This window comes from Panicum hallii, chromosome 9 (assembly GCF_002211085.1).
Source record: "Panicum hallii strain FIL2 chromosome 9, PHallii_v3.1, whole genome shotgun sequence".
Taxonomy (NCBI): domain Eukaryota; kingdom Viridiplantae; phylum Streptophyta; class Magnoliopsida; order Poales; family Poaceae; genus Panicum; species Panicum hallii.
Window position 1 is genome coordinate 6,263,463 of NC_038050.1, and position 11,895 is coordinate 6,275,357.

Here is an 11,895-nt window from a genome sequence, read left to right on the forward strand (position 1 = left end):
AGGTTACAGGTAGGAGGGGAGGCTCGATCGACCGGTATGATGCGGGCAGCTCGATCGGCAGTGCACCTAAACCCTCCCCGGCCTAAAGAAATGGGAGATCGCTTTGCAACCGGGACCTCATCGTTTTTTCAAATCATTCAAATGCGGTTGTTTAAGGTTAGCAACACTCAGAATAGTGCTGCATCCACCCTAAGCACATGCATTTACACGGGACGCTTCAACTAACACGAGAGCTTGTAGCTAGTGGCAGCAGCTGCGTGTGTGCATGGGTCCATGCAGATCTCGGCTGCACAGTGGAATCGAATCTGGTTGGCACGTTGGCGTGGTGCCTTCCGAAGGAAATGTGAAAGTAGTGTGCGCCTTTTCTGCTCTTCGGGAATAAAGGTACGTATACCATATGAGAGGGCACGAGCGAATAAAATTTGCTTTAAAAAAGCAAAGTTCAAATATTTTTGAAATACTAGTCACGGTTCAAATCTGCAATGGAGACGTAAGGGCGTATTTTAAAAATACCGTGGCTTTGATGAGCACATGCTTTTGCAAACCACGATGCATCCAAAGGGGAAGAGAAGAAACGCCCCCGCGATCCGCCTCGGCACGACCACCCGGCGCAGGAGAAGCGGTCAAGTCAAAGGCGCAGGGCGCAGGCAAGAGGCGCAGCGCAGGGCCGGAGCGGCGGAACATTCCCCCGTGCGGCCGGCGCCCGTGGAGCGAACAGGGACGCGCAGGCGCAGATGGTTCCATTCCTCCGCGCTCCCGGTCCTGTCTCCAGCGCCAGCAGCCGAGCGCGGGGGCGGCAGCCGGCAGGGGTGGTGATCGCGCTGCTGCTCGCTGCGGTGGCTGATGGGCGCGGCGTGTCAGAGGTGGCTTTCTCGGAGCCGTGGCGTGGCGGGTGGCGCGGCGGCTGCTGGGGTGCCTCGTCCGCTTTGGCCTTGCCGCGCGTCCGGCCTGAGCGCCACACCCATGGGCGAGAGGGCGAGAGGGCGCGGGGTGGCTCCACGAAGGCAGCCGCCAAGTGGATTCAACGCGGTGCTCGATCGGCCAGTTAAACAAATACGAGTCACGTCGGGCGGCATGGGGCTCTAGCGTTTGTCTGTCTTTTCTGAACGAACGCCTGGTTCAAAATTCAGGCCGCGAGGTTTTAGCTAGTCAAATCGATAGGCAATTTTCTGCAGGATTTGCTCCGAATACAGCTAGGGCCTTGTTTAGATTGTAAATTTTTTTCAACCGGTGATACTGTAGCGATTTCATTTGTATTTGACAAATTTTATTTAATCATGGACTAATTTTGGGACACATGCATGGAGCAGTAAATGTATGTAAAAAAACTAATTGCACAGTTTAATTGTACATCACGAGACGAATCTTTTGAGCCTAGTTAGTCCATGATTAGATAAAATTTGTTAAATACAAACGAAATCGCTACAGTGGCACTGTTGCAAATTTTTTGCAATCTAAACGGAGCCTAGGTTTCTCTAACCATTTCCAGCTCACCAGGATGCTGAACGCTCGAATTTTTTTGGCAGGTAATGATCTGCCGTAAAAGGAACCGTTAACGCGCTATGTTCGCCTGCCAATTTTGCTCCAGCACTCGCGAACACAACAGACGACGTCGAATCACTACAGCTAACGCGGCCAGTAAATGCTTAGATCTAGGCAGTCAATGCTCCAGAAAATGGACAACCATGGGTGTGCTATTCACGAGCTACTTTTTCGGAAGGAACTGAAAGTGGAAACATAATAGACAGCATACGTATTCAGAAAAAAAAATCACGCACATTCTACAGCCTGTAACATTTAATACCGTTCGATGCTTACCGATTACCGTCATGGGGTGCCAATCTACCCTGCAGTGCAGATCGTTCGGACGCAGAAAAAAACCGAACCACAACCCAGCGGCCGGCGGCCGCCCACGGTCCACCACCAGCGGCCGCGCCGGCCAGCCGGCCGCAGCCGCAGGCCGCCCGCTTGACCCAAGCAGCAGCGCGCGTCCCCTCATCCCCTGGCGTCGTTGAACCTCCACCCCAATCCGTCCCGCCCCCAATGCGCCCGCCCATCCCATCAAAAACCCCACCAAACCCCCCGAACCGGCCACTAAACGCCCGCACCCACCCGACCAACCCACCGCGAACCAGTTCATCTCATCACACCTGCGCTGCGCACCACGCCCACTGCCACGGCGCCGCGCTCGCTCGGCTACCCCATTCGGCCCCAGAGCCGAAGGGCCAGCGCCGCCAGATCGATCCCCAGGAGCCTGAACTGCCACAGCCAGCAGCCAGCCCGTGCCTACACCGCGCTGCGGCCCGCGCGGCTCGGCCTGGCTGCGAGCGAAACCAACCAAACGTGGCAACAAATCGCGGACAGCGCAGAGGGAGGGGAGGCCAAACCAAACCCTTCCCATTCAAAGCCCCCGAGGATTTCAAAAACATTTAACAGCCTGCTTACGCAAAACAAAACCCCGCAATACGAGCACCGGCTTCCTTCCTCCTCTCCCGTCTTCCCCCCCCCCTCCGCTTCGTTCGTCTCCCCCCCCCTCTCTTCCCCAGCTCCGGCCGCCGCCGCCGCAGGCGCCGCGCCTGCTGCTCACTCCGCGCACGCCAGCGCGCGTCGTGGCCGCGGCGAGCTCGGGAGGTGCGGAATTCCGGTGCTGCTCGTGCTGGTTTCGAATCGGAGGGAGAGGGGGAAGTGAAGGAGTAATAATTGGGAGGCAGTTGGGGGGAGTGTAACTTTGGGCATTAATGGCGGGGTGGTGAGAGACGCCAAGGGAAGGGAGGGCTCGCTCCTCTGGTGCTGGTGGTGGCGCCCTGTAGTTACCTGCGTAGCTCTGCCTCTGCGCCCCTCCTCGCCTTTATTGCGTTTAATTTCCCTCCGAATTCCAGCGCTTCCGCCTCCTCCCCAATCCCATCGACACCTGTAACGCGGAGTGGCCATGGGGGGCGGCGACGCCGGCATCGGGAGGAGGAGGCGCTCGAGGTGATGATGCGCGCGCGCGGGCTCTGGGCGCTGCTGCTCGTTGCGCTGGCGGCGGCGCCCGGGGCGGTGCTGGCGCAGGGGAACCTGACGTCGCGGTCGGATCTCCGGGGCCTGTACGCGCTGCGGGGCTCCCTCGGCCTCCGGGCGCGGGACTGGCCGCGGCACGCGGACCCGTGCGCGGCGTGGGCGGGCGTGGGCTGCCGCGGCGGCCGCGTCGTGTCGCTCACGCTCGTCGGGCTCCGGCGCACGCGGCTGGGCCGCCTGAATCCGCGCTTCCAAGTCGACGGGCTGCGGAACCTCACTCAGCTCGAGGTCTTCAACGCGGCGGGGTTCGGGCTCCCCGGCTCCATCCCGGCGTGGCTCGGCGACGGGCTCGCGCCCACGTTTCAGTCCCTCGACATCTCCGCCTGCGCCGTCTCGGGGGAGATCCCCGCCTCGGCGCTCTCCGGCCTCGGCAACCTCACTACACTCAACCTCGCAGGGAACAAACTCTCGGGGCCGCTCCCGGCCACCGCGCTCGCGGGGCTCACGCGGCTCAGGACCCTCAACCTCTCGGGCAATGCCTTCTCGGGCGCGCTGCCTGACGCGGTCTGGTCGCTCTCGGGGCTCAGCGTTCTCGACATCTCTCGGGCCAACCTCACCGGTACATTGCCCACGACAGGGCTTGCGCTGCCAGCCAATGCGCAGGTGGTGGATCTGTCGGGGAACCTCTTCTATGGCATTTTACCGGTGGCCTTCCGCCGGCTGTTCGCTGGGGTGCTGCTGGCCAATATCTCTGGGAACTACTTTGACGGCAAGCTAAGTATGACCGATGGTGGTGGTGGGAATGTGTCGTTTGAGTTGAATTGCTTCCTTGACGTTCCGGGACAGCGTACCCAGGCCGATTGCCAGCAGTTCTATGTCAGGCGTGGGTTGCCGTATGATGGTCCAATCAATCCACCCGCGCCGCAGAGTGCACCTGCACCGGCAAGGAAGAAGAAGCACGAGAATCTGAAGTACATACTGACTGGGGCCATTGGCGGAGGCCTCCTGCTGGTAGGTGCGCTTGCAGCTCTTGTGTTTTGTTTTGTGTATTCTGGGAGGAGGAAACATGATCAGAGGGAAAGTGGGGCAATGCCAAGTGTGCCGTCGGGAGTGGCAGCTACCGCCGCGGTTGCAGCTACTGGTAGCACACAGCCTTCTGCATTGTCTGCAAACACGGCGAAAGTTGGTGATTCATTTGCTTACGACCAACTTGCCAATGCGACCTCAGGATTTGGGGAAGAGAGGCTTATCAAGCACGGTCACTCAGGTGATCTATACCATGGGGTGCTCCAGGATGGAACTGCTGTGGTGGTGAAGAGGGTCACTGCGCGCGTGGCTCGGAAGGGTGCATATCAGGCAGAGCTAGATTTGTTAGCGAAAGGATTGCATGAAAGGCTGGTTCCATTCCTAGGGCATTGTCTTGATAAAGAAGAAGAAAAGGTTCTTGTGTATAGGTTTGTTCGGAACGGTGACTTGTCAAGTGCACTGCACAGAAAATCAAGGGATGAAGATGAGGGCATGCAATCTTTGGACTGGATAAAGAGGTTGAAGATTGCAACAGGGGTGGCTGAGGCTCTTTGCTATCTGCACCATGAGTGTACTCCACCGATGGTTCACAGGTACCAACTTCTGTGTAGTTTTGTGGATGTTATATTCATTTCAGTTGAGTATTTGTTAGCAATTTTTTTTGTTTAATATGATAAATTCATAGATTTATTGCGGAAATTGGATCGTTTATCTCATCTCCTTCATTCTTCTGATCATTACATGGGGTTTAGTTGTTGAACATCATTTGTCACCATTCGTATTTCACAATTGATTTTTCTTCCTATTCGCACTGGGGGTTTCAGCAGTTGCCGCCACCAAATGTACCCATAGAATTGGTGACAGCTAGGAGTACACCAAATATACGTAATCTATCCCAGCGACCCTGAATCAGCAATTAAGTATTTCGTGCTAGATGCGACATATTCCATACCTTATCCAAGTCCTGGAAATTCGATGCGGCAATGATGTTATTTGTTTTAATTTCTTGGTAAGAGATTTTTTTCTGCTGGTCTATATCATTTAAACACCCACCAATTTCAGCATGCAAAAGGTGGGAAGTTCTTTGTTGCCCTGATTTCACCAGGCATTTTTTTTTGGTTTTGTTATCAATATGAAGCATGTAGTAGATGACAACAGATACTGATTTGTCGTTTTCTCAGTTTTATATGGCAACACAAAGTATTCTGACGGCACTTGGCAGAGACGCCTTTTTCCAAGATCAATAAATTAGATGCAATGCAAATGCGCTGTTGGCTAATTTTGTCAGTTATCTATTACAGGGATGTGCAAGCCAGCAGCGTCCTTCTTGATGATAAATTTGATGTACGCCTTGGCAGCTTGAGTGAGGTGTGTCCTCAAGAAGGGGAAGGTCACCAAAACGTCATCACAAAGCTGTTGAGATTTTCTTCGTAAGTTTAGAGTCCATCTCTGCATGGCTCGTTTCTCTTTTCCATGCTAAACGCTTGTGTGTAGTTTGCAAATCCATACTGCATTCATTCATCATCCTGTTTCATCGGTAGCTTTATTAAACTAGGAGCTTCTATTATTTAGAGTAAGCTAACCAGGATTTTTTTATTACCAGCCTTGTTGCGTGACTTTAGATGAATTAATTTTAAAATGAGCAAATTAATATTTGGTGAGCTTAAACACCAGTGTCAGCATTATTTCAGCCAATCACTAGACGACCCTACTGAAAATTCCTGGGCCTGTTCTTTGTCATGTTGATATTGTCCTTTGTTGGCGTGATGCAAAAAATCCAAATGATATCAATAAGTGTGATAACTAGAACTAGTAGGAAAATGCAAGCCTAGGTGCCGTAAGCTATTTTGTTTCCTTTCCATATTTTAGCATCCATGAATGCATTTTTGTGTTATATTAGCATCCATGAACTAGTAGTACCCTTATTTTATTTGATAGTCACATGACTGATCCTGTTATTTCAGTACTTTCATTTTCTTATATTAAGTAAATCCCTTTCCATCTTCTGATGCCGTATCTTTGTGGAAACGCAGGACAGCGGATCAAGGTTCTTCTGGTGAGTTTGTGCATACAACCTTTCATTTGTTTCAAGCATTTTCATTTTTCAATCTATAGAATTGGTCATCAACCCTCAGTTTCCTGGTGAAAATAAACTGATAAACACTCCAGTCTCCAGTGTCCCAATTGTCTGTGATAAATGCTTCAATATCATCTCTTAATTCTAGTTGTTAGTGGATGCAAGTTAATTGACCAAATCTCTCTGATGTAAACAGGTTCTCCATCTGCAACTTGCTCATATGATATCTATTGCTTTGGGAAAGTTTTACTGGAGCTGGTGACCGGAAGACTTGGCATTAGTGCATCAAACGATGCTGCCACAAGTGAATGGCTTGATGCCACCCTGCGGTATGTCAATATTTATGAGAAGGAGCTTATGAGCAAGATCATCGATCCAACGCTCATCATTGATGAGGATCATCTGGAGGAAGTCTGGGCAATGGCGATTGTTGCCAAGTCCTGCTTGAATCCACGGTCTTCCAAACGCCCACCGATGAAGTACATTCTAAAAGCACTAGAGAACCCCTTGAAGGTGGTCCGGGAAGATAACGGTTCCACCTCGGCCAGGTTGAGAGCAACATCATCACGGGGTTCATGGAACGCCGCACTCTTTGGGAGTTGGCGGCATAGCTCGTCTGAAATAGGTCCTTCAAGGGATGATAACATTCTGAAACGATCAGAGACAATCAAGTCATCTGGTGGGAGCAACGGTGATCATTCTTCCTCCCGCAGGAGGCAATCCAAGGAGATCTTCCCTGAGCCTTCTGGCTCTCGTGACACCGAGGAATAATGATAAAGGAGGATCTTTCTTTCTGATCCTTTCGGTAAAAGGGGGATCTCCATGGAGGGGGCTATGTTGGAGCTCCGCTGGCAGCTTCTGATAGAATTCATTCGTCCAAATAGTCAGGAATGTGAATTCTCTCTCTCTCTCTCTCTCTCTCTGTGAATGGCTACACATCAGCACTGGCGCCATGGTAATCATTTTTGGGGGAAGTTGCGGATGGTATGTACGGTGACCTTGGTTGACGACAATGGCGTGCAGTTGGTGGTAGTCAAAAATTCTTTCACTGTTGGAAGTCTGGTGTCTCTCTTCTGTCCATTTTTCCTTTTTTTCTTTTCCCTCTTCTCGATTAAAGAAAGAATGCGAGCTGATTCTTTTTCTTCTCCCTACTGTAATTGATTGCTTCATTGTTGATCATAGTAGAAATGTTCGTTTAATTCATGCCTGCCCTCTTGTGTTTTGTCTCGCTCCTTTTGGATTTCTTCTTTTTCTGTGCGAGTTTAGACGGGGTCCCGGAATGTTTTGTGGTGTCACCCTCACCGTATGGGAACTGATAGTGCCATTCTAGGTGGGCCAGAAGCACTAGAAAAGGCCGAAAACCTGATAGGGCCTTTAAGAAAAGGCCAAATCTTCAAGTGTTGTCTGTTTGTGACGCGCTCTTGTACTGACGGCCCGGCCCAAGAGAAATTGGTAGGAGTATTACAATACAGAGCGCCTGTAGCTCAGTGGATAGAGCGTTTGTTTCCTAAACAAAAAGTCGAAGGTTCGAACCCTTCCTGGCGCAATCAACTTTTTCCTTTTCCTGCTCAGATTTTATATTTGTTGCCTGTTTTCAATTTGAAAAAATCGGTTGCCATTATCTCCAGTATGGGGCATGTTGTACTCATGTGGCCGCTTGATCTCCATGCCTTCACAATAGTGACGCCATCAATTATTGCTAACTCCTTGCATCAAGTTTTTTCCTCAATTCCTCACATCCTGATCTCATTAGTGAAACCATTTTTTGAAAAAAATATTAATGAAACCATTTTAACAAAATATTAATGAAACGACTGTCACAAGAAACCATTAGATGTCTGAGGATGAACAGACAAAAACATCAGGGAAAGGAACAGAGAAGGAATACATAGACTACAGAGTTTCTTCTATAGTTCTACGCCGTTCTATGTCATTTCATTAGATGCAATATGCACAGTTATTGTCATTAGGATGGTTTTTTTGCAAAAAAAAACATTCGATGGAGCTGAAAGCTTTCAAACCATGACAATAACACTCGAGTGCGAAAAGATATTCCCCGTAAAGAAGCAACACATTGAACAAGAAATAATCAGAGAGTGGTTCTTGTATCAGTTATTTATCTGACAACCACTGACAAATAGGATTAGTTATTCAGTAAAGATTAAATTACAATAACTGGGCAGTACCCTGTACACCATTTCTTTGGGCATTAAATCACCCATGGTGATATCCTATTGTACCTTGTACTGAATGAAATTCGAGTACTGCTACAGCATTGAGTATGAACGACTAATACCATGTCTTTTATTTTCATTCATTTATGTGAACATTCCATTGGTCCTCAACTCGTCAATTTCCCGTCAGCATAGCAAGCAGATACTCCTCAACTAGCTTTAGCAGCAAGCACCGACGCCTGTGGTTTAACTTCAGGAACCATGGTCCCATTGGTGGCAGGGTTAGCATGGTCAGTTTTTGCATCATCTGCCCAAAAGTTAGCTGTTTTGATGTCATCCTTCATCATGAGCTCTGAGTACTCCTCATGGTTGTAGGCCACATTGTTGTTCCCCCCAAACTCTACGGGAAGGACTTCTGGATCAATGTACTTGTGCAGGACCTTCATGCTCTCCTCATCCTTCTGGTAAACAAAGTTCACCTTCTCGATTGTTTTTGGGTCAAGGAAAACTTTGATAACCTGAAAGAATTTGCAATATTTTAAGTTGGAAAAAAGGCAATCATTTTTTTCCATATCAACACTGCATGCTGGTTTTTATTTTTATGAATAAAATCAGATACATACAGCAAATTTGTGAAACGGGAAGATTGAGAGTCCATACCTTAAAAAAAGCCTCAAATACTTTTGGGGCATTAAATAGAAATCCAATGGCCAGCCTCTCAGGGTAATGATTTTGCAAGATATTCGCAGTTTCTCTGGAAGTCTTTATGGGCGAGGCATGGGCCATTGTCCATCCTGTAAAATCTATCAACCATACCATTTTCTCTTGAGCTTCAGGCAGGTGGAGGATTGCATTCTCCAAAGTATATACAAGGAACCGTATCTGCCCTTCATGGGACGAAGTATTCTGGAATTTAAAAATAGCATACAGGTGAATCCTGAGCTATGGAAGCTAGAGAGACTGAGGATTTTCAGAAAGTAGCAAACAATAGCAAGTGTGAAGTTTTAAAAGAGTGAATTTCTTGCCTGTTTTGTAGGTCTCATAACGACAATAGTTCTGCCCTCTCTGTCTCGGAAACTTGCCCTGTACATTTTACCTGTTTCCCCTTCAGCAGAAACATCAGGCTAAAAGGAGGTCAATATGACATTTAGTCACTTGGCCAGGATTCAGAAAGAAGAAAAAAGCAACACATGCACGGACAAATAAGGAAGAGCAAATTTACCCAGTGAATGTCCTCAGGCCTGTAAGCTGCCCGCCACTTGAGACTTTCTTCCAACATTTTTCTTGACTTGGCAACATTCCAGTTACGGGCTTCTAGGTATCTTTTCAAGCATGCTTCACTGCAGTACTTCTCACCACGGGCAGACAAAGGCCCAAGTGCAACTTTCAGTTCATTTATCTGCTCATAGGACATTGTTGCGTGAGATTTATCTTCTCATAGTTCATCAAAGCTAACAAATGCACCAATATTGCAATTAGAAGCCATGTATTGTGCATTCACAAATTTATGATGAAATGAAAAGTTTTAAACTTACCTTTGCTTTTCTCTGCTCAGCATCATTTGAGTTAAAATCAGGGGCATGCTTTCGTCTAAACATTATTTGTTCCGCTCTGAATGATGCTCAGACATAAATTAGATTATGCATATTGTCAAAATAACAATACTACATAAGCACACACCAAATGACGAAATTCACTCTCAAAAGTTGAAATCAAGTAAAAAAGTAGCGACGGCAAGGTGAAAAACGAGAGAATTACTTGTTCATATGGAACCAGTGATTATTAAATATTATTGATTCATAGACAGGTCGTAATACTTTGCTTTCAGGACATTTTACAAGTTGTGCAACCATTAAACTATACACTTCGTTTTCAGGATTGGAAAATAAGAGAGAGAATAATAGACCACATCCAGGATGGCCCCATTTCTGCATGCCTAAATAAAGACACTGACATGTTGATTGTTTCTATCGAAGAAGAATGGCATGGGCCTCTTAACCTTTAGTACCTTGACATGAACATCCTAACCAAATACAGGAAACCAAACATTAAAGAGTCAATTAATTCACGGGCCCCCTCATCCAAACCGAAAATGAACCGAATATGGAAACAAGCATAGAACAAGCAGCACCCAGTTACATCTGGTATGCCCCCCAGCTTGAATCCCGGTTTGCAATTCTTCTGTTTGTCAGATAGCTGCAGTGTCAAATTTCCTGTGATTACATATGACGGCTGCAGGGAAGGCCGTAAAGAGCAAGCAGCTCGTATTTGATTTCGACCGGTCTGTTACTTCTAGTCGAGAGAAAACTCTACTGCTCTAAGCCTCTAAAGATCTGCCTGCAGGTGCCAATGAGCTCACACCGGAGAATTCTTATGGATCCGACATGAGGACATGGCAAAAGTAAGACTACAAGAGCATGCACATTCCCAAGGCAGGGGCCGAGATCTCTGGACTCCTAAAGGCTCGGCGAATCTGCACAACTTTCCCCCTCTTAAAGCCCATTGTTTACTTATTTCATGCCAATGCTAACGGTATAAAGTACTCTAAACAAAGAACATAAAAGGCGGCTTTAGGGGGATTGGTACAAGAGAGCATCTCTGTAATCTGTAATCTGTACCATCAGAAGTTCAGAGCTCAAGCGGCAGCGAATTCACCACGCCCTTGCAGGACTCGACTCCACCCAAACAACAGGAACGAGAGGGGGAACAGAAGCAGATCAAGGAAGGCTTCCGTACCAGGATTCGCAGGAACCCGCGAAGTGGCGCAATGGAGCAAGGCTGCCAAAAGCCAAGAGCCTCTGCCGGCGCCGCGGGAAGAAGGGGGAGACGCGAGAGTTGGGCCGCGCGTTCTCCTCCCCGTCCCGTCTTCCTCCTCCAACGCCTCCTGTCTGTCCTCTTGGGGCGCAGGGATCGACGCCTACCTCGGCAATGGAATTAAATGGGAATGGGAGAAGAGCCACGCCCACGCGTGGCCTCAGTCTGATGGGTGAGAGAGAAGTGGGCTCTCTAGTTTTAGCGACTGTTTATCTGATTAAAGCTTTGTCCCGTCATATTAAATATCTAAATATCAATTAGTAATATTAAATAAATGTTAATTATAATGAACTAATTTATGATACGGATCTATTAAACTTAATTAATCTATCATTAGCTTATGTTTATTGTAGTATAAGATTAAATTATGGACTAATTAGGTTTAATAAATTTATTCAGCGAACTGATCTTATTTATGTAATGGATTTTATAATTAACCTATATTTGATATCACTAATTGATGTCTAAATATTCGATAGGATTAAAATTAAATTTAACACCACTCCTCCGATGTGCCCTGGCTTTCCACATTTCTTTTGGATCCATTGTTTAGTGCCGGGCCGGCTCCTTCCAGACGCCGCTGACGTGTGCCCAACGGGACGGCCCTGATGCTGGATCAGGCCACCTGCGGCGGAACCGACGGCTGGGATTCGGGTGCGCCGCGGAAGCAGCCAGCGCATGGGGGGCACGTGGGTGCAGATCAGCGGGGATCGGGGTGGCCATCTGTTACGGTTCCGCTCCCGCGCCGGCGAGGGCGAGGCGAGAGCTGGCGCCGACGTCTTGACAGCTCCGACTTCGCAGCCGTAG

The 11,895-nt window shown here is 48.5% G+C and overlaps 2 protein-coding genes and 1 non-coding gene across 4 annotated transcripts; 2 read left to right on the top strand and 1 right to left on the bottom strand.

Moving 5' to 3' along the window:
* Window positions 1-2,181: 2,181 nt before the first annotated feature.
* LOC112876394 (probable LRR receptor-like serine/threonine-protein kinase At2g16250) lies at window positions 2,182-7,303 on the top strand. 2 transcript variants are annotated; one of them, XM_025940493.1, is made up of 5 exons: window positions 2,183-4,616; window positions 5,325-5,453; window positions 6,057-6,079; window positions 6,297-6,879; window positions 6,913-7,303. In XM_025940493.1, exons 1-4 carry the CDS (start codon window positions 2,977-2,979, stop codon window positions 6,869-6,871), a joined length of 2,367 nt encoding a protein of 788 aa, XP_025796278.1. In that variant the 5' UTR covers window positions 2,183-2,976; the 3' UTR covers window positions 6,872-6,879; window positions 6,913-7,303. The 2 variants fall into 2 exon arrangements, with proteins under 2 accessions (XP_025796277.1, XP_025796278.1); XM_025940492.1 differs by having other exon boundaries at window positions 2,182-4,616; window positions 6,297-7,303.
* Window positions 7,304-7,573: 270 nt separating this feature from the next.
* TRNAR-CCU lies at window positions 7,574-7,646 on the top strand. The gene has a single exon. It is a non-coding gene; the product is annotated as a tRNA-Arg (tRNA).
* A 528-nt stretch (window positions 7,647-8,174) lies between these two features.
* LOC112873507 (phosphatidylinositol transfer protein 3-like) lies at window positions 8,175-11,259 on the bottom strand. Its single transcript, XM_025936465.1, has 6 exons — window positions 11,011-11,259; window positions 9,810-9,885; window positions 9,497-9,673; window positions 9,300-9,398; window positions 8,935-9,180; window positions 8,175-8,792 (listed from the first exon to the last, which is right to left on the bottom strand). Exons 2-6 carry the CDS (start codon window positions 9,870-9,872, stop codon window positions 8,484-8,486), a joined length of 894 nt encoding a protein of 297 aa, XP_025792250.1. The 5' UTR covers window positions 9,873-9,885; window positions 11,011-11,259; the 3' UTR covers window positions 8,175-8,483.
* Between the last annotated feature and the right edge of the window lie 636 nt (window positions 11,260-11,895).

Coding starts and splice junctions, on each gene's coding strand:
- LOC112876394 (XM_025940492.1), top strand. CDS start 2,977: ATGATGCGCGCGCGCGGGCTCTGGGCGCTGCTGCTCGTTGCGCTGGCG. Junction 4,617..5,324: donor ACTCCACCGATGGTTCACAG/GTACCAACTTCT, acceptor TATCTATTACAG/GGATGTGCAAGCCAGCAGCG. Junction 5,454..6,056: donor AAGCTGTTGAGATTTTCTTC/GTAAGTTTAGAG, acceptor GTGGAAACGCAG/GACAGCGGATCAAGGTTCTT.
- LOC112873507 (XM_025936465.1), bottom strand. CDS start 9,872: ATGTTTAGACGAAAGCATGCCCCTGATTTTAACTCAAATGATGCTGAG. Junction 9,674..9,809: donor CTGAGCAGAGAAAAGCAAAG/GTAAGTTTAAAA, acceptor TCCTATGAGCAG/ATAAATGAACTGAAAGTTGC. Junction 8,793..8,934: donor TATTTGAGGCTTTTTTTAAG/GTATGGACTCTC, acceptor AAATTCTTTCAG/GTTATCAAAGTTTTCCTTGA.